The 26,399-nt window shown below is 37.6% G+C and overlaps 1 protein-coding gene across 11 annotated transcripts in view; it reads right to left on the bottom strand.

Annotated features, from left to right (window-relative positions):
• LOC126368411 (CUGBP Elav-like family member 1) overlaps window positions 1-26,399 on the bottom strand; it is a 506,900-nt gene that overhangs the window by 108,957 nt on the left and 371,544 nt on the right. For all 11 annotated transcript variants that reach the window (XM_050012398.1, XM_050012394.1, XM_050012397.1 and 8 more), the window contains one exon: window positions 7,261-7,309. In XM_050012398.1, the coding sequence (XP_049868355.1) occupies window positions 7,261-7,309 (49 nt within the window). The remainder of the gene's footprint in view (window positions 1-7,260; window positions 7,310-26,399) is intronic.

The raw sequence follows: 26,399 nt of genomic DNA on the forward strand, positions 1-26,399 counted from the left end.
CAAATGGCTGTGGTTAGGTTAAGAGATATCAAAGCTCTAGGAAATAGGTACTGATCAGCAAATGAAATATAAATATGAAATATTGAGAGTTATTGAGGACAGAAGAGGCAAGATGATTGGATACTTCATAAGACACGATTAATGTATTAATAGCATTATAGAAGGGAAGTTAGAAGGAGAGAGAGAGGAAACCAAGAAGAGCTTACATGTAACTTAAAGAGAAGGCGAAGTTGTGACTTATAAAGAATTGGTCCTTGATAAACAAGAATGGAGAATGCTAAATTGATGATGATGATGATCAGCAGAAGTATATTGAATATTGTAGGTTTTTCTTCGAATTTTAGATCTATTAAAACATCAGTCTATCTAGCTAGTTGATACTGATATTAGCTAACTGCCTGCCATTGATCGTCTAGAAGAAATTGCTGTAAGTAGAGATATAAGGTATCTTTTTTGTATAGAGTATATGTCTATTAGTGATGAGTAAAATTCAAAGCACACTATAGTACTTGGAATTTTATTGTATGTATTACAATAATTTATAGTAAAGTTCCAAGAATAATTAAGGTTGAGTTGTGGGAACGTATTTCAATTGAAACACTCTTCGATTTTGTATTGTTTATAAATACCCATTAGTAATTCAGTGACACTAAGTGTCACACATGTGACAAGGTGTAACTCTCCACTATTAACGACTTCGACGAGTATCAACAGCTATTATAAAGACAGCCAATAACAATAACTGTCCTGAAACGCGCTAACGAATTTTTCAAAATCGAACGCACAATTATTAGTTCTACGAAGGGTACTTACAATGTCTCCAACGTCCTAAATATATTATAAAGTTTTATTATATTATTATTAACAATAATTATACAATACAAATTACAATTTTAAAGGTCCTAAAAGAAAATATAACTCGACCTTAACAGGTCAACGTCCTAAATTGCACTACGTTAAAAGGAAGGTCTTTATCTTTACCTTGGGGAATACATTCAGCTTACTTTAAAAAAGGAAACCTAATCCCCACTTACTCCTCTAATCTGAAACAACTTGCACCTGAGTAACCTGGAAAATGTATCTCTTTAGCGTCAGGGCCGAAATTTACTAGGGTTTTGTGTCAAGACAGTAGTACTCGGGCATTATTGCCGTAGTAAATCTTCTTGTTACTAAATTTAGCTTGGGTTAAAACGATGGCTAACAAATGATTCGCCTGCTAGACAGATCTCGACAAGAGGGTAATGCAAAACGAGGAAATGGATGGGGTTTATTTTCGTCAGCGGTAACCAAGTGTGGGGCACTGAACAATAGACTGGTGACTAGACTATCTCGACTGGCGCTGTCTACCTTTGTACACCTATATGATGTCTACCTCTGGGATATTTATAAAAGAGATGAAAATGAAGGGTTTGAAACTGAATTCTTTTCAAATATAAAGTCTGATTCAAATTTCAATCATAGAAAGAATTAATTCGAAAAAAGTCTACTTATTTAAAAACAACATTAATTCATAAGCCAAACACTGAATACCTAACAATGTAAGTTTACTAAAGGTCATCCTAAATAAAATCGTACATGATACGATTGGTACTGATGGACAAATTGCTTAGAAGATTAAACATCAATGAATAAGAAAAAAGGTCCGTATAAATAAGAAACTTGGTTAGCTTAGTTCTAAGAACGGTTTCATCACTCAATACTGTACTGTACATAATGCATAACAATTAGATTGAATCGATATTCAAGTCGGTACCTATGCAATGTAGTTTATTATGCTTCCTTCGAGCTATTCATTATATTGCACATCCTTTACGAGTAGAATTTTGCATTTATTATGAATAAGTACTTAGGTAAATTCATTGTTATAATGTCTTATGAATGAATATTCAAATTTTGGTAATTATTTGCAGTTACTTTATTAAATTAGCTATTTAAATGTCTGCAGTGTGGCAAATAATTTATGGTTTAGGATAAACTGTGCGGTTGATAATTAGACATGGCAGATTTTGGTAGTGTTATTATATAAAATTTAACTTTTTTGTATAATATTGAAAGGAAAGGTAGGCGGAAGGAAATCTGCTTACTAGAAGCGGGACAAACCGGGACAACAGGATAACTAACGCAACTGAAATCCATCAGTATCATCCTCATTAACTCTTATCAGCTGCAAAATTACCACCCAAGGAAACAATTTAACATAGTCATGAATATTTAGTTAGACAAGTTAGTTCGTATAGTACGAACTGGATATAGGAAGTGGTATTACTTTGGTAACAAGGTATTATGTATTGTGTGATACATATCGCGGCGTGGCATAGTAGAGCGCAATAGAGACCTTATTCAATGTCAATGTCATTACATAATATAATGCCTAGTTCATATTATCACGTACGGTTTATTATACCATTACCGCTAATCGTACGAAACATGACTCAAGACCCATAAATTATAGTAATTTACAAATGTAGTAATACAATGTTTACTGTAGAAGTATTATCAACAGATTTGCTAGAAATGCTAAATACTCTTCAGAATTAGTATTAAAATGTTAATGTACAATCAAAATAATAAAACGCGGTTTAACAGATTGTCTAACAATTTAGAGTTGGAATTCTTTTGAAAGAATTTCGAATATTTTAGCTTCGTTTCCAACCGTGCCGGAAATTCTGTATTGTTTTTCAGTCGGCATATCGGTCAATGCCAAGCGCTTTCGATTTCAATAAAAAAAATATGCTGACAGACGGCAACAAAAAACGTTTTTTTCTCATTTCAAATTCAGAGCTGCATGCGTGTGAATAACTATGTAAGTAAGTAAGTGTTATGAGGATAATAATAATTGTTGTAGAATTGGCAACGCGTATAGCCGGCACAAATCGAGGAAAACCGACATTAAACTTGCCTCATACTCATACTTATAATACCTTGCTCGGTTGAAATTGTACGCTCAGCGATAATGGGTATTTGTGTTAATTATATTGAATATTCGATGCGTGCTCATTTGTTTATCAACGTCATACATTGAAAGAATGTTCAGGTGCAGTTATTATTTGACTTTTTTACTTTACTTGAATCACTGACCCGAGTCGAAGAGAAATTTTTTCTTCGATTCTCTCGATTGGTCATGTTGAAGAGTAGCTGGTTATAGAATCGATTTTAAAAACAAAGCCTGTTGTCATGTCTATGTCATTTCACCAGCAATTCGTTTAATGAAGTGAACTCTACCATCAAAACCATCCACACAATTAGAACTTCCTTTCCAGGTAGCCGGTCACCGTTCATTAGCCTAATTTCCGACTGATCATTCAATTATTCACTCATAATCATAATTGATTTGAATCGCACTTTGAATAAAGGTTAGGTTCTCAACTATAATTTCTCTATTAATCACTTTTGTGCATGCAATATCAATAATTTTCCTTAGTTATAACTTTCAGGTCTTTCATTTTAGTGTCCGCATATATTAATTTAACATTCGCTACACCTGTAAATTCTGAAAGATCAAAGATCACGTTTTGTATAGTACCAAGACGACACTAATTTCTCGGTTATGACAAACGAGCATTTGTTGTATTGGTGTCCTGAAAAACGGTGGCGCGTTTTCTTGGAATAGTCAAGTGTATTAACCTGGCACGTGGTAGGGCGTCGGGTTCGACGGCGGCAGCCAGTAGGCGGCGCTGATGGGCGGGTAGCTGGTCGAGTTGGCCCTGCCCGCGGCCGCCTTGCCGCGAGCGCCGCCCGCTTCGCCACGCATCCTTCACTCCACTACACTTCACTCACATCACATGACGCGTCTGCATTCAACCGCGGCCGGGACACTACTAACACAGCTATACTAGAGCTAGGTGCGCGCGCGCTGACGGACGATCCGTCATTCTTCGCGGTCTCGTGTCACCTCTGCCCCTCCCCCCTCACGCTAATGAGCTCCGTCCTGTGTCTACTGTTTTCCAATTACAGACACGCCGTCGGTGCTGCGCCCGATAGTATTTAACATGCAATTTATACAGTCACTGTTACCGACGCTAACCACGTTGACACTTGGCGACCGACTCTATGTACTGAAATACAACGCCGACAGTTTTTGTACGTCTAGTACCGTAATTCCGACTTCATTCATAATTACGTTGATCATAAAATGCACGAGCATAAAATGAAGTAAATGAGACACGAACGCAAAAAAAACGAGATCAAAGGAACGGCGTTTATAAAACTTGCAGTGAATGAAGTTTACGATTCATTCTCAAAACAAATATGACTAAGTACGAATTCACATGTCGATACAAAGTAATGATGGATACAATGTCGACTGGAAACGTACTGACAATTTTTCTTTCAAATCGCGGGGAGTAGGCAGCTATCACTGGCCGGGTCTGGAGCGTCGAGTGTCGACTCTCGGTTCCGTGGCGTCGCGAGGCCCTACGTGCTCTGGGTACTAAACCAACTGGCACATAGGATGTCACACGTATTGGTTGGCACGATTGATGGCAGACGAATTGAGAACTAATCCGTTTCATCGGCGTATAAATAGAATACGAATGGTGTGCTTACGGTAAAAAATTGACAAGTTCTTTCGACGTTTTCTATCATTATTTTGGTTGAATTATGTCGAAGAGTGAATGTGGCTGACAGATAAGAAATTGCTTCACCACGTTTGTAGTCGTCCGCAATATCATTGTTACATTTCAGAATTAGATGAACAGTAGGACATTATTATTTAAAACCAAGTCATATAATAATTCAACGTAATTTTACGGCTCTACGAAAAAGTTAATAAGAACTTGTACTTAGTATAAGTAATGAGAATTCAACATTATGTTCCAAAAGGAAATTTACTTTTAATATAATATACAAACCCACCTTTTATAACATCTTGTCCTTTTGTTTTCGTTTTTTGTTACAGTTAGGTAAGTATTATTATCATAATGTTGATTACCACCAAAAAACAATGAAATATTATATTGCATAGCGTGGCTTTAGGGTGGTAATGTAACCAAGACAATACATACATATTAACTATATCAGTTTGTTTTGGTGTCAATTTTACCACAAAACAGTTTAACCAAATTGAATCCAATTGTTTTTTTATTATCAAATAATGTGCCCAGCCGTGGGGCGTATATAAGCTGTTTATGTATGTATGTAAAAGAAAAATGTGTCACGACTTGGCCGGTTCACTACCGTACACCAAGTGGGCGCATCTCACCTACTGTGTATCTTTATGAATAAACGATTATACTGACACACAAACATTGTACACATCTACAGACATCATCCATGTCACATTGATTCGATGCCACGACGTGTGTGTCGTTCTGAAACTCGATAGCACTGAATCGATTTGTCGCGCGTTTTATAATAGTCCTTGAAGTCGGACGCTTATCAATATTCATGCAAAACTGTTCGGGTTTTCGGTAAAGATCCGCTGTATATTACGTAGGTTTTTAAGTAAATACATCAATAAGTACATTAACAACTAATCTTCTTAATAGTCTTTCAGACGATTTATTTATGGTCTCGTAGAAGAAGGTAGTCGTGAATTCTAAAATCAAATATTTCGTAATCGTGAATTCAAACTTTTAATAAAATCCACGTGTCAACTAGAATTTTGAATCAGTCACAAACACATTTTTTAATTCTATAATATTTTTATTTTTTATTTTTAACGTGACTTATTGTAGATTTGCCTCAAATGGTATTAACTACTTGGCCGGGTAAATGAGAAGCGCTGAGGGCTCTCACCCGTTTAAATGCAATAATAAACTGAAACAATGTTTCTCAGAGAACCCAAGATTGCTTCATAATCAAAATTAGTTAAAATAATGTTGTCTAAATTACACTTTATTAATATTATATTAAGAACTCGTTAAGTGATCGTTAGGTACGCAGGTGACCTAATTAATTTACCTATAGGATGCTGATAAAGTAGGTACTGATTTGGTACACACGAATAATGTCCATAATTACCAATGGTGTAAACAGGTCTGGGGTTCATAAATCTTACAATTGTAAATTACAACGACAATTTGGTGTTCATTACGTAGCTAATAGGAAACTGCAAAATATTCGTGATCATCCACTCCGCAATGTACATCAAATTGTCTTTGTAATTTACAATTTTAAGTTTTATGAAACAGGCCCCTGATGGTGGTATTGGTGTAACTCGGCATGTCATGGGAGCAAGCTACAAAGAATGCAAAAATGAATGAATTCATTCATTTCTTTTAGCCTCAGATTAATGTAATTAACATCTGGTTTATACATTACATTATACATCTGGTTTAAAGCAGTTTAATAAATGTTTATTAAGTCAATATTGGTCAGGTAAACAATAGAATTAAGGTTGTTCTAATTGCCTTTCAGAATGTTACAATGAGTCACAGTTGGTTGGTGTTAGATAAGGCGTATTGAATCTAGCTGGACGTATTAAAAGTTATAAAGGTTAAGTTATTTTAGTCATCTTGCATAGCCAATGGCCCCGTTTCCTGCAGACACCTCCTAATTTTATTTTAAGTTATACCCGTCATTTATTTTCTTATCCGCCGAAAAGGATAACCTGAGCAAATATAAAATAGGCATCTCGCTGGTACGCAATCCGTTTGACGTGCTGTCTACTTAATTCTGTCGGGTTATTATCCGATGTAAAATTTTTAGACGGTTGTTTTAGATTTCTGCTTGAAATAGTCGTGTGTTCCATAAATTTTATGCCTGTCAATGACAGGTATAACTTAAAATAAAATTAGATGGCGTCTGCAGGAATTAGAACCAATGAATACTTATACTTACAATCCTCAAAATTAATAACCAAAAGCAGTAAAAAGATTTAATTATAGATTAGAGAAGATAGGATCGAAGCAAATGGTATTCCGTGTGCTAATATAATAAAAGGTATCTTCTTATCGTGTGGGTTGTGAGGTGGAATCCCAGCCTCATCAACCCTGGTGTCAGGGTTATTATTGACCTACCAAAGGCCCCTGATATGGCTCATGTAACGACTACATACTTACATCAGTAAGTAGTAACCGGGACCAACGGCTTAACGGATCATCTTACTTTTTGGGACAATCAGGTGATCAGCCCAAAAGTAGAAGTAGTAGTAGTTAGTCTAGATAATAAGTGTAATAATCTAATGATAAATCTTGAGTTTAAAAACTTGGTCACTATTTGAGCAAGCAAGAACAAACTCACTCCTGGCCGTTTTTTTGAAGTTTAGATAACTGTCAAAGTCTAATAGATGTGTTACAGAATATGAAAAAAATTACTTACCATTTCTATTTTCGCTGTCAGCCGGCTTCATCTGAATTGGATGGTGCATCTGTAACAATAAGAATATTATTTTAATACCGTGTAGCTTTATAAAACATTAGCGACCCGCCTCGGCTTCGCTCCGGTGCATCACATTAAAACCTCAAAAATAACAGTATTTCTCCACTATTTAATGGATGTTATTATACATTAAACCTTCCTCTTGAATCACTCTATCTATTTAAAAAAAAACGCATCAAAATCCGTTGCGTAGTTTTAAAGATTTAAAAGCGTATATAGGGATATAGGGACAGAAAGAGCGACTTTTATACTATGTAGTGATATATAAATAAAAAATCTGTACCGAGTTAAAATAGTGAAGGCAAAATCACAAAAGACAAGCAAAAGAACTTGTCACAGCAACATTTTCCCGTCTCTGCTCGGCCGAAAACACGATTACAAAAAAACATTTTTTGTCACGTTATTAATGGACATTTTTCATTGAAATCATTAAAGTGTTACATATGTATGACAGTAGTGACAAGTTGACAGACCCGCGTCATTGGCCGCCGTTTGGCTTCAAAAATATCTTGCACTAATAATTTACAAGTCGTTGCGTTGTTTTCTTCTAATGTCCATTAGCGAGCAACATCATGAACATGTACCCACTTTAAAACCCTGTCGCACTAACAGTACTTGATATTCAGTGAGACTTGCAGTAAATTTGTTAAAATAAGTTAATGTGACGTGGTACCAAAGTGTGTAGGTGCACAAATTAATGCTTGAGATCGTTCCATTAGGCGGATTGTTAGTAACGTATAGGTTAGGTACACGTGTAACAGATTAAACAAAACACATCACTCTCAATATTGTAACATTTTGTTCCCTATATTAAAAAAAAAAATAGTATTTCAACTACAGTTTTAATTGGGTAGTTTCCCAGGTTAAAGATAAATTATGAAATTCTGATTACTAAATAAAGACAGATCTAAAAGTGACAAAAAACGTTTTCTTTATAACTTATTTATGAATTTTAACCAAGAAAAACGCAATAATAAATGCGTCATTGTCACGGTTTTCTATGACGTCACAGTGTCCGTTTTCATACAAATTCCATAGTAATTTCGTGTTTCGACGTTTAGTAAAAAGTAACTGATTTGACAAGTTGGAAATTACCTAAACTTATACTACTAGTTGGAGATTAAAATGGATTGTGCTCGCAACTAAATGATTGATCTTTATTTTATTAAAGCGGAAATCCTTATGTCCTTTTTTGACGTGAGTTATTGTAGATTTGCCGCAGATGGCATTAACTACTTGGCCGGACAAATGGGGAGCGCTGAGGGCTCTCACCCGGTACAAAATTTAAGACAACAGGCCTGAGGGTGCCCGGTTGGGCACCTCCTTATGTCCTGACATCATATGGTTCATATTGTCATAATTTGATGATTTGTGGCACTGCTACCTTTATGGCCTTAGTGCCCTTGTCTTGTTCCCTTGATCACGAGCATGAGTTTGTAGGTACTTAATATATTTGTGTTGGTTAATATGCTAAAATACGCAATAGATACTGCTCTCGTACCTTGAGATGCGAGGCAAGCGCATAGTTGATATGTTTACAGTTTACACAGCGACACGGCGCGTTTGTTTACGAATAATTTAAATGGCCGCCGATTGTGTGCGTCCGCGCAGACTCGTTGACAACTCGAGCGCAGTCGTGAACGCGCATTGCTATGGCTTATAAGATTCTATGTGATTGTCTTTGAGATGACGATGTTATGGTCCTATTGAGTTATTGAAAACCAATTTTCTGTATACCTAATTCGTCCCTGTCGTCGTTCTTACCTATTTCGTAGAAGAATATTACTGAATAGTATAGATAGTGGTATTTATCTATTAGAAGAAAATTATTGATGAAAAAAATGTAGGGTGGTATATAAAGCGATGCATGACAAAACTCACACAGCGACGCATATAATAAATTAGCTACTTTTGTGACTCCTAGCTTCAAAGAATTTAATATCCAAAAACGGTATTTGCAGAAATATGAAGTTTTCTATAAAACTAATTCTTTATAGGGGGTTTAAAAAGGCTACATCGAAGCAATTTATCTAGACATTTGCGCGTATAAAAGTAAGTGCGCAATGCAAACAAAATCAAATAGCAATATTGCTTTTTGAAATGAATTGCTTCGATGCGGCCATTTAAACCCCCTGTTCACTACTTTTATTAATGTGAGAATGTTCTAATGCAGCAGGGCGTTATTAACAAAAAGTCACTTAGTATTATCACTTGTTATTTATTTATACGATAGAAAATAGTCACAAACATAATACACGTATTAACGCTGCGGAGGTTGGGCGAACAGAGAGAGAATGAAGGAAAGAATGAATTTAGTATGAATCCTCTGAATGAATACTAAACACCCCCCAGATTATAAATGTCGCGCACGTGTTCAGTTGCGTCGATTAGCTTTCAATAAACCACTGATGCGCCTGCTTAAAACATGCAAGCATTCGCACAATACGTCAATAAAGCCTAAACCTGCGCCATTAAACCGTAGCCGCGTCACCTACCTCGCTTTATCGCGCTACCAATCTTGCTATCTAGAGTAATGAATCACGCACAAATAACGAAGATTAGCACAGACGGGGCGACATCCCTTATCTAATTAGGCGTAAGTGATCATCAATCACTGAGGACATACGCCCAGTGTGGACATACGCGAGCGATTTGTCACACGTCGCCGCGACGTACGATGTCACGACGCGGTAATAAGCGTCGTGACGATTGTTTCATTACTCTGTACGCAAAGTCGCGTGTAAGCCGCTTTATCTACACGATCAGGGAAATACAGCTTCTACGCTTCTGAAGTCAAAGATGCTTTCGGATAGAAGTTGCTTCCAGGAGTGTTGCTAAATAAATCCGCTTGAAATCGGTAGTAGACTAAGGTCATATCGCCCTCAATAAAAACTAGACTGACGTATTATTCACTGAGTAATCGTTCGTTCACCTTCACACCGTCAGCCTTACAGATTCAGAATTACCAACCACATCAACCCTGGTGTCAGGGTTGTTGTTGAGCCGCCAAAGGCCCCTGACATGCCTCATGTAACGATTACTCACTTACATCAGCAAGTAGTAACAGGGACCACCGACTAAACGTGCCTTCCGAAGCACGGATCATCTTACTTTCAGACAATCAGGTGATCAGCCTGTAATGTCCTAACCAAACTGGGGATCACAAAGATGATTTTTGTTATATGTCCCCACCGGACATTTGAACTTGGGACCTCCGGATCGTGAGCTCAACGCCCAACCACTGGACCACAGAGGCCGTAGAATCAGATTAAGCACCTATGATGTCAATACTATAATTTTATAATTAAACCCATCACTACTAAGTACTTAGTTCAAGATCCAAAGACGCTAAAAAGGTTATACTTCCTTAAATATGTTCGAATTTCAGCCAGTAAGTATGATGAAACTATTACGAAGTACTCCAGAAACGCAGGGGTCATAGAACGACCGCAAATTCCGGATAACCTCGCCCCACGGCTGTTTAGGACTCGTTACACTGTTACGTGACGTCACAAAGGTCATTGTAGGGGACGTTAAGGTGACCCGGGATTGCGGCAGTCATATTGTATATATATAACTGGCCCTCTACTATGCATGTAAATACGATTTGATTCACATTTTCATTATGGGTGATTATGGTTACATTTCGTAGGTACTTTTGTCAAAAAGAATGGATGCGCAAGGCATTAAAGAACTTGATTCCGTGAAAGACTTAAAGCGATAAAAATCGTGGAAATCGGATTTTTTATGGCACTGATTTTTTCTGATACTGTAAATCCAGGCCGTCTGGTATTGTAATTTAAATTTGGATGTGGTTCTCTTGTTCGAATCCATTTTCATGCATTATGAATTGGTTGTAAGCTAGTTGTCGAGTGCACTGATTTGCAAAAGAGAAGATGAGCAGATCCAGAAGACTTTTCCCTCCCTCTCCTTCTTCCGTGTGCGTTATGGGATCAATATCATACCGCATCAACCCTGCTTTCAGGGTTACTATAGATGCGACGAAGGTCTCTGACATGGATCATGTAACGACTACATAATTCTTAAGTATATAGTAGACCGGACCAATTGCTTAACGTGCCCTCGGACGCACGGTTCATTTTACTTTCGAACAATCTGGTGATGCAGTGCCAAACTAGTGATCACGAAGTGATTTTTGTGATATTTCCTCAGGATATTACACTTTGAGCCCAGAACAGATCTAGCAATGATTGTCGAATTTGTTTCAACTTCATGTTTGGATCATAAACGATTGTCACGTGCTCAGCGGTGAAGGAAAACATCGTGAGGAAACCCACATTCCCGAGAAATACCTAACCTGTAAGGGCTGGTTTTCCCTTCGCGGGTTGGAAGAAGACAGGCAGTCGCTTCTGTAAAAAACAGGACCTGTCAAATCTTCAGGTTAGGTTATGTTACGCTGTGAAAAATCGGGATAATGCTCAAAGGCTAAAAGGGGGATGATGATCAAATGTATTTGTATTTGAATGCTCTCTGACTATGCTCAAGCAAGAGAAGTGTGTCAGGATCGAAGCAAATGGAATTCCATAGTCTTCGCTTACCCGGTGGGAAATAGGCGTGAGTTTATGTATGTATGCTCTCTGACTTGAAACGTTCCTATGTTGATAATATTTTTCTTGAATCCCGTTATTCACAGTGTGAAGGTACGATGACCGCCACGCAGAAGCCTCCCTGATATTATACTAACGGAAGCTCGTTACAAACAAATTGGGGAACAAGGGTCAGTTGACGAGAAAGGCACGGGTTAAAGTAATTTTAGAAAAAATGACAAAATGTTTTCACGAGCTGAATAGTTCGCATTTGACGAGTCAGAATATCCGTAAAGTAAGATGATCCGTGCTTCGGAAGGCACGTTAAGCCGTTGGTCCCGGTTACTTCTTCCCGACGTAAGTATGTAGTCGTTACATGAGCCATGTCATGGGCCTTTGGCGGTCCAATAATAACCCTGACACCAGGGTTGATGAGGTTGGTATTCCACCTCACAACCCATACTACTAGCTACGAGTACCTAGTATTTTAATGAATATAGTAAATCCACAGCATTTAAATTGAATGTTTTTTATACTTTCACTTTTTTTTGTGATGTGGAATACCAACCTCATCAACCCACACGATAAGAAGAAGACGAGTCAGAAGAATAATATGAAGAAGAGTTGAAAAATCTTGTTTAGAAAAAGAAGTGAAAGTAAAGAAGATTCAATTTAAATGCTGTGGATTTAGTATATTCATTAAAATACTAGGTAAGTACTATAAAAAAGTCATAATTAAAACTTTACTTTTAATAAAATATCAAAGTAAGAGTTGTTACGACCCAATCTACGTCTAGATTTTAGTGGTAACAATAAAAGTAATGTCTAGTATTAAAGTTTTATTCTTGTGAGAGTTGTTTAAGGAGCCGTTAACATTGCTATAACACTTGAAAAATGTTGTTCTTAAAAAACTTCTTTAATTATAGAAAATAAAAGATTGCAGTGGACCTTAACATTACTGTGCCGCAGTTACCTTCTACAATTTGAAGGAAAAAGATTTATTTTATTTACTTAACGTATCAGGAGCTCGGTGGCGCAGCGGTTAACGCGCATGGTCTGCGATTATTGAAGTTAAGCAACTTTCGCAAAGGCCGGTCATAGGATAGGTGACCACAAAAAAAAAGTTTTCATCTCGAGTTCCTCCGTGTTTCGGAAGGCACGTTAAGCCGCTGGTCCCCGCTGCATTAGCAGTCGTTAATAACCATCAATCCGCACTGGGCCCGCGTGATGGTTTAAGGCCCGATCTCCCTATCCATCCATAGGGAAGGCCCGTGCCCTGGGGCACTGCTGCTGGCAGTGGGGACGTTGACGGGCCGATGATGATGATGATGACGTAACGTATATTTTTTATTACCCCGCCTATTTCCATTTAACGCCACTGTCTTCCAAAATGGCGGGAACACGATCCCGTTCGAAAAAGAAGAAACAAAAGTAAAAACAAAAGAAATTATCTGCCAGGGTCAAAATTGAGGATAAAAACTGCCTATTTCTCCCATTACCTATCGCTACTGTTGAGTGTTCCGAGATTTTAACAGTTCACCATACTATTTGAGTATAAACAAACATATTGGTTATATTGTTACACTATAACCCTTTGCGCAGCATTTAACTGCAAAAACATAGTGTTATATTTATTCCCTAAAGATCGGATTTTTTTTCAATCAAAACTGCCTTTTTTTAACAAATGGCTTTTCTTTTTCGTAACTGATCCTTCTGACGGGATACACTCCACGTTGCTCCACATTTTATAGCAACTTATCATGAATTTTAGCTGGACAGGCAAAATGACAAAATTTAGGTACGCTCAACAGTGCTGCCTACATTCGAGCTTCTAGTTTTATCCTCATTAACTGGAGAGAATAAGGGTTTGCCTGTAATAATGTTTGTGTGTGCTACATAAACACCAACAAAAATATAAGACATCTAGTGTATATTAACTTACCCCGACTCTTATTTAGAACGTCGACTCAAAACGCAAAGTTCAAATGACGCGAGGATCGTCTCCGTACATAATTAGACAGACAAATTGAAACAATCCCAAACACATCACAATGCAATCAAATCAAAAATGCGTATTTATATACACCAATCGAATCTGTCTCCGAGACTACAGATACAGACCACATCGCTAATAATGTGTCTTAGTAAATAGCACGTAACACTAAGACAGACGTATGGCCAGTTTAAAAATAAATGAACTGTGACGATTCGAGACACGAGACGGGAGCCGATGCTCATTAGCACATCTTAAATTAATTTATAGTCACGTATCAAAAGGTGGGCTTGCAAAATACGCAACCTGAAATATATGGGGTGTTAATGAAATTATTTGACGGTTTGTGTGAGTGCTCTGGTTGTGGTGTTGATGGATGATGCGTAGTTGCTATTGAGAGCCAACATCAACGTAAAAATAATTAAACATGCGTAAGCAGCATGGAGATTATTGTTTCGGGCAAGTAACAGAAATTAAATCGACTAAAAGTCTCGTTGGGCAGAAGGCAAGAGGGAAACCACTGCTCTAGTTTTCCCTAAAAAGTAGCAAGGAGGATGCTACACCGACAAGAGCGTGGCTCTTGAATTAGTGATGTGAAAGGTTTCGTCCTGTATAACCCGGATACGGACCCCGTTGGCGTAGGTGACGATTTCCCTCATTCAGCGCTTATCACTAACGGCCCAGGGAATCTTCTCAGAGGACACCCTTAGTCGAGGTTCACACCAAGTGTTCATCTTCAGTCAGTGAGAGCGCCTTACACGATTTGTCCGGCCAAGTATTTAATGCGCCAAATCTATAAAAAGACACGTCGAAAAACCTTACACTAAAAAATGCTTGTAATTGAGGTAGGTACCGTAAACCCATGCACAATTTTGTTGTTTACAGATGACTCAAAATAGTGCCTTCAACAAAGCAACAATAGTAATCGCACGGTAACAACAACATAAACTAAATCAAGTCATCTCGAATAAAGCAAATTTCAGGGGATTGAAACGGGTCACCGGAATCGTAGGCGACATAAACGTAAGTACAAAAGGTCACGAGGTAATTGAAAAAGTTTCACGAGATTGCACCAAGTTACTGCGGAAGACTTTTTCTGGGTTGTTATAAAAGTGACAGGTTTTAAGAAAGTTGGACAGAGTTGATTTGATAGATATGCAGGGAGGAAAACCGGCTCCCCACCTATCACGTTGGTCTAACAGAAAGCTCGGTGACGTGTGGCTTCTTAGTTCATCTTGCGATGGATGTACAGTCATGAGCAATATCATGTACCCACTTTAGAACCCTGTCGCACTATCATATTTGACATTTAATGAGACTTACGGTTTAATTTGTCAAAAAAGTTAATGTGACATGGTTTCAAAGTGTATATACGTACATATTAGTACTCGTGACCGTACCTCTGGCTATCCTACCGGAGGGAAACCTACGATTTGGAGTAATTTGCGATAACATCGATAGGTTGCCAAATCATTATCGTTTCCCTAGCGATATCCTATTTTTACAGGATCCGCTAACAACTTGATGATGTGATATGTCCGGTTTTTTACATATGCGACTGCCTATCTGACTTTGCAACGCGTGAAGAGTAAGTTAGACAATATAGGCTAGGTCACATATCTCCGAAACAAAATTCTCGGGAATTTATGAGTGGTTTTCCATCACCGCTGAAAACGTGATAATCATTGCGATCCTAACATGAATTCCAAATTGGGCCTGGATTCGAACCTGCAATTTCACAGTGAGTGTCAAGCGTTCTCCTAACTTGGTCTACAAGTTACAACGGCTCATATACTCGGATAGGTTGCCAAATATTCGGTATCGGGCACGTGTAACATAATATACAGTTTATGTACTTAACGAAAAACATTTGATCCCGCGACTGCATTAGCGAGAAATATAAAAAGGAATATGTTATACACATAAAATCACATCAAAAGGAACTAAAATAAGAACCACTGCTACTAAGTAATAATCCTCCATTATTTCGGAAAGCCTACCCTAACTAAAAGGCTTGACCGAAGAAAAAGGAGTTTTTAGGGAAAAAAAACAGCACTTAATACCTTTGAGTCGCAGTGGGCGGTCAAACGCAGATTTGACTTCAGTCAAACGTTAGTCCCTTCAAAGGTGAATGAAAAACTCCACATTTAAAGGGGTCTTTTAGGCTTATTACACGGTTCGAGGGACTTTGGAAAAATGGCCTTGTTTTTACTTTGATTGTATGGCTCTCTGGGATCTAGAGCACGTCATTTGTTGATAATTGGGTAGTTTCCTTGGCCAAAGATAAATTATAAAATTCTGATTAACTAAATAAATACAGATCTAAAGTTGACACGAGATGTTTTCTTTTTTCTATTTAACTTGTGAATTTTAATAAAGAAAAATGTAATAATAAGTGCAATATTTTATCACGTTTTCTATGATGTCACAGGTTGTTTTATCATATAAATTAATAATAATAATAAGTTTATTTCTCACTCACAATTACAGAAAAACTTAACATAGTACTACTCGCAATGAACATGTTTCTATTGTGAGAGAGACTGGTGTCCATACTAGACGGAATGCCTATGTTACGGATCACCAGGCTCTCTTCCTCCCTATTTTCATAGTAAGTACATGGAAAGGCATTGTTATAGAAATAGACTCTTTAAAATTACAGCTATAAGTGTGTGTGTGTGTGTGTGTGTGTGTGTGTGTGTGTGTGTGTGTGTTTTAGCACTACTAATTCCATAGTATATTCGTGTCTTGGCGTTTAGTAGAAAGTGACTGATATGACTACTTTGAGTGCCTTTGAGATCGGATAGATGTCGCGATTGCGGATTAACTTCGTAACGCTTCGGAACGACTGCAGCTTTATCCAACAAGCTGAATATCAAAGAGACGTAATTTAATTTTAATATTCGTCCCATGTTTATTTACTGGAGTTAAATATTAAAAGGCAAATATCAGATTAATGCATTACAGGCGTGAATTTATGTATGTATGAAAATAAATGGCTTCTATGCTGTTCTGGGAGCACATAAAAACATAGAACACGTTCAGCTGCTTGTCTTCCCGGGCATGTCGTAAAAACCGACAGAGGGATTGTGTCCTCTAACATGATGGACTAATGTTATGGGCGATAGGCTGATCCCTTATCACCATAAGGTTCATCATATCCAGCTTACGACATCGTATCAACAGTGGCTGCAAGTTGTCTTTGATTACTTGTGGCTCTGCCCACCCCATTAGGGATTACGGGCGTGAGTTTATGTATGAAAATGAAGAAATCGAATTCAATGAGGGACTTTCCAGGCTACGTTCCTCAAAAACAATATAGATGGCGCTGTACAGCTTTTTTTTAATATAATAGGCTCGCGTTTGACCACAATCTCACCTGATGTTAAGTGACAATGTGGTCTAGGGTGGATCACGCTTACAAATGCCAATTCACTCTAGCCTTGAAGACTCTTAGATTATAACGAGTCGGAAAAACAGACGAGAGAGAGAGAGAGAGAGTTTTTCCTTCGTTTAACCTTATATTTTCAAGGATAACAGACAACATCTTTCACCCATTATTATTCTAATCACAATAAAGACAAGTAATATAGGTAGCAACATAATTCTACCTGATCCAAATGTCAAGCAACAATTCTTTTCTTCTGCTATTTAAGTAAGTACATAGTATTTTTGAATAATTATGTACCCGAGCAATGAGTAAAATAGGTAATTTTCCTTTATGTTCGGTCACGAGCATTAATATGTATAAACTTTGATACCATGTCACATTAACTTTTTTGACAAATTGAACTGTAAGCCTCACTAAATGTCAAATATGTTAGTGCGACAGAGTCCTAAAGTGGGTACATGATATTGCTCATGACTGTACCCGAGCAACGAGAAGATAGGTAATTATCACGTTAAGTCTGTACAGCGCCATGTATATTGTTTTAGGGAAACGTAGCCAAGAAAATCCCTCATTATGTAGGTCGCCTAGAATGTCTGAAATAACTGATTCCTTCCAGAACCCTTCAGACTTTCCGAAGTACTTTTACTACCCTATCCTTCCTATTGCGACTTTATCGAAAGTTACAGAGAGTTTAGCATATTTTCTAAACTTTCCAAAGAATTAGTTGAAAATCCTTTGTACCTATTCCAACCTCTGCATAATTTCTTGGTTACTTTTCTCTAAGTTACGTAAACGGAATCGTGCTTGGAACTACAAATAAAAGTAGTGATTGTTCAGTAATTTCCCCAGATACGAACTTTTCATTCCGGGGTTCCAAGCTATGCTGCGTAGTGGCACTCTAAGCACGTGGACTTTGTATTTTTCCTCTGGGATCCAAATGTATAGCGCAATATTGTAGCGCTGTTGTTCGTAGATACGCATTTTTAGCGAGAATAAACTTTAACGTTAGTCACAAGTCAAGCATTGTTATTACCTATGATTTTACCGCCGCCGTAGTCTGGACTACGATCCGGAGGTCCCGGGTTCAAATCCCGGAGGGAACACATCACGAAAATCACTTTGTGATTCCTAGTTTGGTTATAGAACATTACAGGCTGATCACCTGATTGTCCGAAAGAAAGATGATCCGTGCTTCGGAATGCACGTTAAGCCGTTGGTCCCGGTTACTACTTACTGATGTAAGTTAGTAGTTGTTACGTGAGCCATGTCAGGGGCCTTTGGTAGCTCAATAGTAACCCTTGACACCAGAGTTGATGCGGTTGGTAATCCACCTCACAACCCGCACGATACAAAAAGACCCTATTTTACCACTTGCCAAGGTTTTGAAGTCTTCAAAAGCCTATATGGAACCTATCGGGCAGGTTCGATCTAGGCATTTTCGCGCAGAAGCCATCCAAACCTTTTTGAAACATCTGTTTTTATTTACTTCAACCCCTCACTTTGGACATAATCAAAACATCCACAAGTTTTTAAGGAATGGGGGAAAAATCTCTGTGATCTCTGTTTATTTTCGTCAGCAACGGATGGCGGACCAAGTCGGAGGGTCGGAGGATCTCGGACCCCGGTCTAATGGAGCGAACCAAAATGAACTTTAAAAGTCGTCAGCAAAGCCTTTCTGCTTAGCATTCAACCGAGAATCAAGCCGACATTTTCTATCGAGGCAAATTTTCTGGCCATTTCTCTTTTTAATTTCGTTTATTTACGTAGGCACAGGATTATATTTTGGTCAAACGTAAGGGTTAGGATATTGGTAAAAGCAAAGCAATTTTAAAAATGTACTGTTTCTAAAGACTATTAAACACTAAGGTAAAATAAATTATTTAGTTTTCTTTTAGTCCAAAAATTGTTAAGGGATTCGTTTTTTGTTGATTGCTCGTACTACTTATTTATCTAGCGAATAAAGCTTATGTTCATATCACAAAGAAAATAAAATTGTATTCAAATGAAATTCAAATGCCACTGAACCAAATTATCCTTCTCCAAATTAATGCTCCATGAAAGTACAGAAGTCTATAGAAATAAACCTGAAATACGTACTAAAAGCGAGATTTTAATCGCTCCAATATACTGTTTTAGTGGCTGACGTGCCCTGCTTGCTAACGACAAAATATTTCTCCACATTTACTAGAACACGCTCGTTCCTCACTGATTTTTATTACAAACACTGAAATTTTAGGAGGACTTTGGAATAAAGTGGTAAATGTTACAAGTGATTTTGATGGACGTAATAACGTAACGGGCTTTGGACGAGATTTATATGAAACTTTTTCAAAGGAAGTTTATTAGGATGAATAAATTTTGCCGAAAGTTTCTTATTCTACATTTATTTCATATTTTGTGTATTTACAACTTGATCATTTTGAGTATCTAGCTCTAAAGGTAGCATTTGTCCGCGTAAAGGTTTCATTTTAAATGAAAACCAGTACATCCGAGCCAAAAAGCAATATCGTAGCAGATACAGATTCAATTCACCTCCCGATACGGTTCTGAGCACGTCTAAAATGTGGACAGTTTGATTGCAAAAAATAAATAAATACAAAATAGATACTTTCGCTCGCTTTAAGCGATAAGGCCGCCATTTGCCATGTACTTAGTTAAGAGACTTTTTGTAATTATTTCTTTTTATTTTGGTGCAATAAAGTGTATTTGTATTGTATTGTATTGTATACTTTTACAATGCATTATAAATGTTCACTTCGCCGACCCGTAATAGAGCACCATGTCAAGTTAATGGACACTGTTAGAATCACATAAATAGGCTAAATTTATATTACTGATCGATAAATAAATATAAATATTTTTTCTTTCTTTTCTTTCTTTTCTTTCTTTTCTTTCTTTTCTTTCTTTTCTTTCTTTCTTTCTTTCTTTCTTTCTATAAATATTACTGACGATATCAAAACCTCGAAAGAAATAAATGAAAAAAGAGCTTTAGATAAAATAAGTTAAACTTCAGATTTGAGTAATCCAGGTATTGTATATTTCCAGAAAGAAAAGCCTATACAAGTCGACCAGTGCAACGGACCAAAGAGGCTCTTGCTGACACGGATGTAAGTGTAGACAATAGAAAAAAAAACTAAAACAAAAAATACTGAAAACTTACAGATAATAACCAAAGAAATAATCTCTGTTGTATCAAAAGTTCAACAATTTCCAGAAAGAGTTCATTCAGTCTCCTCCCATATGGGATATGATAGCTAGTTCCGTAACAGTTTAGCGGACTTTACTAATAGGAAAGAAATGAAAAGAAAGGCTCAACAAACAAATGAATACAAGTAAAATACAGATTTGAATACCTAGGTACTCCAGCCGTTGTATCGAAAACTCAACAATTTCCAGAAAAAGGCCGATCCACTCCCATGTGGGATTTGTTAGCTAGCTGCGTACCGGTGCAGCGGACCAAAGGGGCTCTCAATATCGTCGCGAGTTCAGATTCAATTCAGCCCCGACACGATCGGGACACGTGCCGATGTGAATGCATGTTCGATTTCGACGCAGTATAATTTTGGCGCTGCCATTTTGGAGCGTGTTCCTAGTATTGAGTGGTTGCTGGTTTACAGGTTCTTATTCAGGGAAGCGTAGAATTGGTGGCTTCAGCAAAGGATTAGACAATGAATAATAATAATGAAATGTCAAAAAATATTGCAGGTGAAGAGTAAAAGTGTATAAAGTATCATTTGTGTTAATAATGATGATGGAAAAGGAGATTCTATTAACAGCAACCTAATGAAAAGTAATAATCGAGAATTTTCCAAAAAGCAGTTAATGATACTGGTGTGTGTAGATATATAAATTAAGGTATATATGACGTCTTTAGTGTAAAACAGAAATACATATTCGATAACATAAAAGTCAAGCAATATACATTAAGATGAAAGAACACTAATCAACAGTCGTGTCTGGTAGGTAATTTCTTATTCTAGTCCAGACCGTCTATTCGAAGAATGCTAGCAATAATTCTCCAGTCAGAGTTTAGGATGTGTATGGAAAAGAATATTGCTTGCGTCTGTTTGTTGTCTGCTATGCAAACTTTTGAATATTCCTGTACTGGACAACACAATAGGCCTTATATCGCCGCACTAGAGGTTACAATGCGAGTTTTATGTTCGTGTAGTGGACCATACAAAGGCAGGGATAAGTCTCAGTGTTTGCGTTGTACCAACAGCAACAGTAATATTGGAGAAATACATTGAATAGCAACGAAAAGGCCCGGCAAGATATTCTGATAATCTGACGAGGAAAATCTTTGGGTATGTTATGTTCAATTTATGCGCAGAATGTCCAATAAATGAAATTATCTAATTCACAGAATTAAAGCCGGCGAGAAAACGTTGTAAAAGGATCCACTAGTATTACATTTTGGAAAGTTTGTAACGCACAAACAAATAACCATGAAAGAATTTCAGCAATTGCCATATTTGTATTTTTTTTGTCGTGTTATCGTCAGAGGCGTTACCTACCGGCTGTTGTTAGAACTATTTATAAAACAGGCATTTTATAAATACCAACTAGCTCAGCTAAAAAGAGATCGTTTCAAAACTTTGTAATATTTGGTTTCAGAATACCCACAGAAGTCTACATTTATATATCAGGTAGGTACGTATTATCTACTACTATATATATACAGAATCTATTGCAATCGAACCCGATAGACATTACAGTACGTCCTATCCGCCCAGTTTATGTTGACCTGTACCCTTCTGCCTACCAGCCTTATTCTGCAATTTTTGAAGGTGCTGTGTACATTACGAGGGGTCTTAGTATAATAGTTTCCAGGTTTGCTTGTTAGAATAATATCCTTCCTACCAGCAAAGTTGTCTTTAAACTACAATATGAAGTTTCATGTACCTATTGTTTGGAAAACTTGGATATTGGAAGGATAGCGTTGTGATAGATATTTGAATCTGTCATGGCGGAGTAATTTATCAATATTGGTGAAGTTGGGGCAAATTGATGGAGTGGTCTACTTTTGTTTATTCTTCACTGGGTAGAGGTTTAGGGGTTCGAACTTTGGACACCTTTGTAGATAATATGGTGTGAAGAAAAAAATGTTTTGATTATTTTAACAGCACTGCAGACTGTCTGATTTTCGAGTACATCTGATTAGAGAGAGCCATCTATAGTGACAAATTATAAAATGTTAACAACACTTACAGAAACTGCTAATAAATAGGGATTCATCATCATCAGCCCATTGACGTCCCCACTGCTGGGGCACGGGCCTTCCCTATGGGTATCGGGCCTTAAACCATCACGCGGGCCCAGTGCGGATTGATGGTTATTAACGACTGCTAATGCAGCCGGGACCAACGGCTTAACGTGCCTTCCGAAGCACGGAGGAGCTCGAGATGAAAACTTTTTTTTTTGTGGTCACCCATCCTATAACCGGCCTTTGCGAAAGTTGCTTAACTTCAACAATCGCAGACACACAACACAACCCAATCTATAAAATAGGATCCTAAAAGTTATAGGCATAAGCTAACGCCTATTGCATTATAAAAAACATGATTACTTTAATACATTTTGTAAAGTATAAATTGTATCCATCATTTAATATTCGCGTTTATACGAACCGTTTCTTTGTATATGCGTTATCTGTTTGTGTTTCGATTAATTAGCACGTCATCAAAGCAGATAGATTACCTGAACGGACGCACTATGCTCTCTAATTAGTGTACAACGTACTGTTCCACCGCTGTTATTATTTAGCCGGGTTATATGAGCTGCGTCAATAGACGTGGCTGTGGATTGTGTATCGGTGATGTTTCATTGGGTAGCTATTGTATATCATGAAACGCTAAAGCCTCCGGCCCGGAAGCGGTACCAGACTTGCACCAATGAGTTATTAATTTATCTTAAGTGTAGTTTTTATTTACACGGTTCGCTCAACCATTGTATACGGCGGTCCACCTATCACGTCGGTTTAACAGAAAGCTCACCTTGTGATCCTTAGTTTGGTTAGGACATTACAGGCTGATCACCAGATTGTCCGAAAGTAAGATGATCCGTAAGATGATGCAAGTTAGTAGACGTTACATGAGCCATGTCAGGGGCCTTTGGCGGCTCAATAGTAACCCTGAAGTTGATCATCCATCTCGCAACTCGCACAAAGAGAAGAACAGGAATAGAATCCTGTACCCTTGGTTTGATGATCAATGTAACATAACATAAACTGCCTATATACGTCCCACTGCTGGGAACAGGCCTCCCCTCAATCAACCGGAGGGGGTATGGAGCATACTCCACCACTGTTCCACTGCGGGTTGGTGGAGGTGTTTTTACGGCTAATAGCAGGGACCAAAGGCTTAACGTGCCCTCCGAAGCACGGAATGATCTTTTAGATGATCAATGTATCAATATAATACAATCTCAAACCACTGCCTATAATGAGGAACTTGAGGAATAGATGGCGTTGTATATAGCTTTAACGTGATAATAACCTATATTCAGGGTACATAAATGTGCCTGGGTGTAATAAAAGTCATCATCATTTATACCCAAAAACAAAGACAAAAGATGCATGTGTCTGTTATTTTTGAAATTAGAAGTTTAGACGAAGAAAAATCTGTACAGTGACATCTATATTGTCTTTGAGGAACGTTGCCTGGAAAGCCCCTCATTAGGTCATGTTTGGCATCCAAAAACAATACATGTTTTTTTTTTGAAAATGGAACTTTATACGTATTTATTTTCACCAATGACTGAACCTATTTCAAATTCTCCAAAAATAGAATTATGTCTCCGTAGGTATATTCAAACTCATAATTATGTATCTTGGCTCCGTACCCCCACTCATTGATTGAGGGGAGGCCTGTGCCCAGCAGTGCGATGCGTTTAACGGTTATATTAGTAAGTAAGTAAAATCTTTATTTCCTCTACAAAAATACATGGTAATATTTGTAGAGGCTGCGTAAACTAGGATACCTTATGTTTATAGGACTCCATGCCTCCACCTCCAGAAAGTCATGGTCAAGAGTAAGTTACAAAATAGAAAAAAAGTTGAAAAGTAATAGTTACTTAAATATTATATTGGTGATCTTTAGCAGAGTGTTCGATAGCTTTGATTAAACAAAATCCGGTCAGATAGAAGTTCTAAATTGTCTGGTACTTCAGAACCCGTAAAGTGGACGTACACCTCCAAAGACCTGCTAACTATCCAGCCCAAGTTCCATCCATACCAGAGCTCATAGCTTAGCACGAAACAAAAGGGGCCGAGCCTTCATTATTTCATACGATAAAGCACGACAGTTTCGGGCGGACAATTCGGGCAGTCGGTACCGGTCCGGTCGTTCCTTCCGGTACATTGTCTTATCCGGACCACTTGCCCGGTCATCAATCATGCTGCGACCGTCACACACCCGGCCCACCCGGGTACATGAGTGTAGATGTCGAGGCCAAGAGAACAGCGGAATAAGACAATTGTTCAAAATAATATTTGAGTAATTAAAAAAAAAATCTTCTTAGATCTATGTGTTCTGGAGATTTGCACTGCACTAGACACGTCAATACCTACATGATTTGACGTTGGAAGTCTACTGTTTAATTTTTGGATTTTATGTGGTTGGGTCTATGGTTTGGTAGGTTTTTTTGCAGACAATGCTAGTAAGTATTTTTATAGGTAATACCTATATTGACTGATTGGAGGACTGGAGTCCTAGTACGGCTTTGAAATAGACTACTCTGGGCGCCATACCATTCGCGTCAGACAGAGTACTGCGGGGCGGAAGGCAAGAGGAAAACTACAGCCCTATTGTTCCCTCGATTAAAGAGCGTAGCTCTTAAATTAATGATGAAGACCTATATTGATTATTGACAAAACCTTCAATATGACCCAAGAAAGTGCACTTAACACCATCGCATCCTACTTACCAATTTTGCCGACTCGTAATCAGGAGATTCTTTGAGAGAATCCCGGAAATCTACAGATAGAAATATGGAAATTGGGAAAAGTTCGACTGTTTCAAAATTTAATTAGTAAGTTTTTCTATAGCCTCTTACTTTAAGGCCACAACATCTTACGTTTGTCAAAGGTCAGGAAAAAAACCGCTCGTCCTTTTGATGACGCTCGACTTGTTTTAGGGTATCATATTCGAAGCACTTCGCTGGAACCGTGTTAAGGGTATCTACGTATATCTTGAGTTTTTGCCTATATTTGTCCTTCTATTTCTCTATTAACAGGGTAGTTTTCAACTAGTCAAATCAGTTCCTTTTAACGACAAAACACGAAATTGAATTTGTTCGAAAAACAAACTGTGATGTCATAGAAAAAAGTGATAAAATTTCGCACTTATTATTATTATTACACTTTTCTTTATTAAAATTCATAAATAAGTTAAATAGAAAAAAGAAAACGTTTTTTGTCACCTTTAGATCTGTCTTCGGAAACTATTTAATTACAGTTGGCTCGACCATTATAGACGGAGATACGGCTCACCACCTATAACGTTGGTCTAACAGAAAGCTCGGTGAAGCGTGAGTACTTAGTTCATCTTGCGATGGATGTGCCGAAGATTCTCTTTGGTTATTCGTGCCGGGAAGCCGCTTCATAACTCAAAAGTTTATGCGGACTTTTGAGTTAATTCGTTTGGGGTTCGGAGTAGGAGTCTACTCCGAGGGTGGGGGCTTAGGTTTCATCATCATCACCTTTCATCATTTCATTAATCATCAAGAAAAAAAATACGTCAGACATGGCTGTATGGGTATAGTTCCCTTTGCCTTACCCTTCGGGGAAAACCAAAACAAAAAAAAAATCTCTTTGGTTATTGTATTTTACGATGTTACTAAAATATATTTTGTAAATTGCATTTTAGACATTCTAGATGATTAAAGATACATGACTAAGAAGCATATTGTTGACAAAATAATATTGTCAAGTAAATACTAAAGCTGTTCTGTTAGAGAATGTTTAAACAGAGGAGAGAGCATTAGGAAAGTTAATTGAATATGTCTTGGTAAGTACTTAGTTTCTTAAAAGCGATGCCTTTTATACAATATAATGGAATAATTATAGTCTGGGATTATAGCAAGTCGGAATGAGTAAGCATTTTCATATACCTTATGCGTGCTCCACTTTACACCACCGTCGTCTATT

This window comes from Pectinophora gossypiella, chromosome 7 (genome assembly GCF_024362695.1).
Source record: "Pectinophora gossypiella chromosome 7, ilPecGoss1.1, whole genome shotgun sequence".
In the NCBI taxonomy this organism is placed as follows: domain Eukaryota; kingdom Metazoa; phylum Arthropoda; class Insecta; order Lepidoptera; family Gelechiidae; genus Pectinophora; species Pectinophora gossypiella.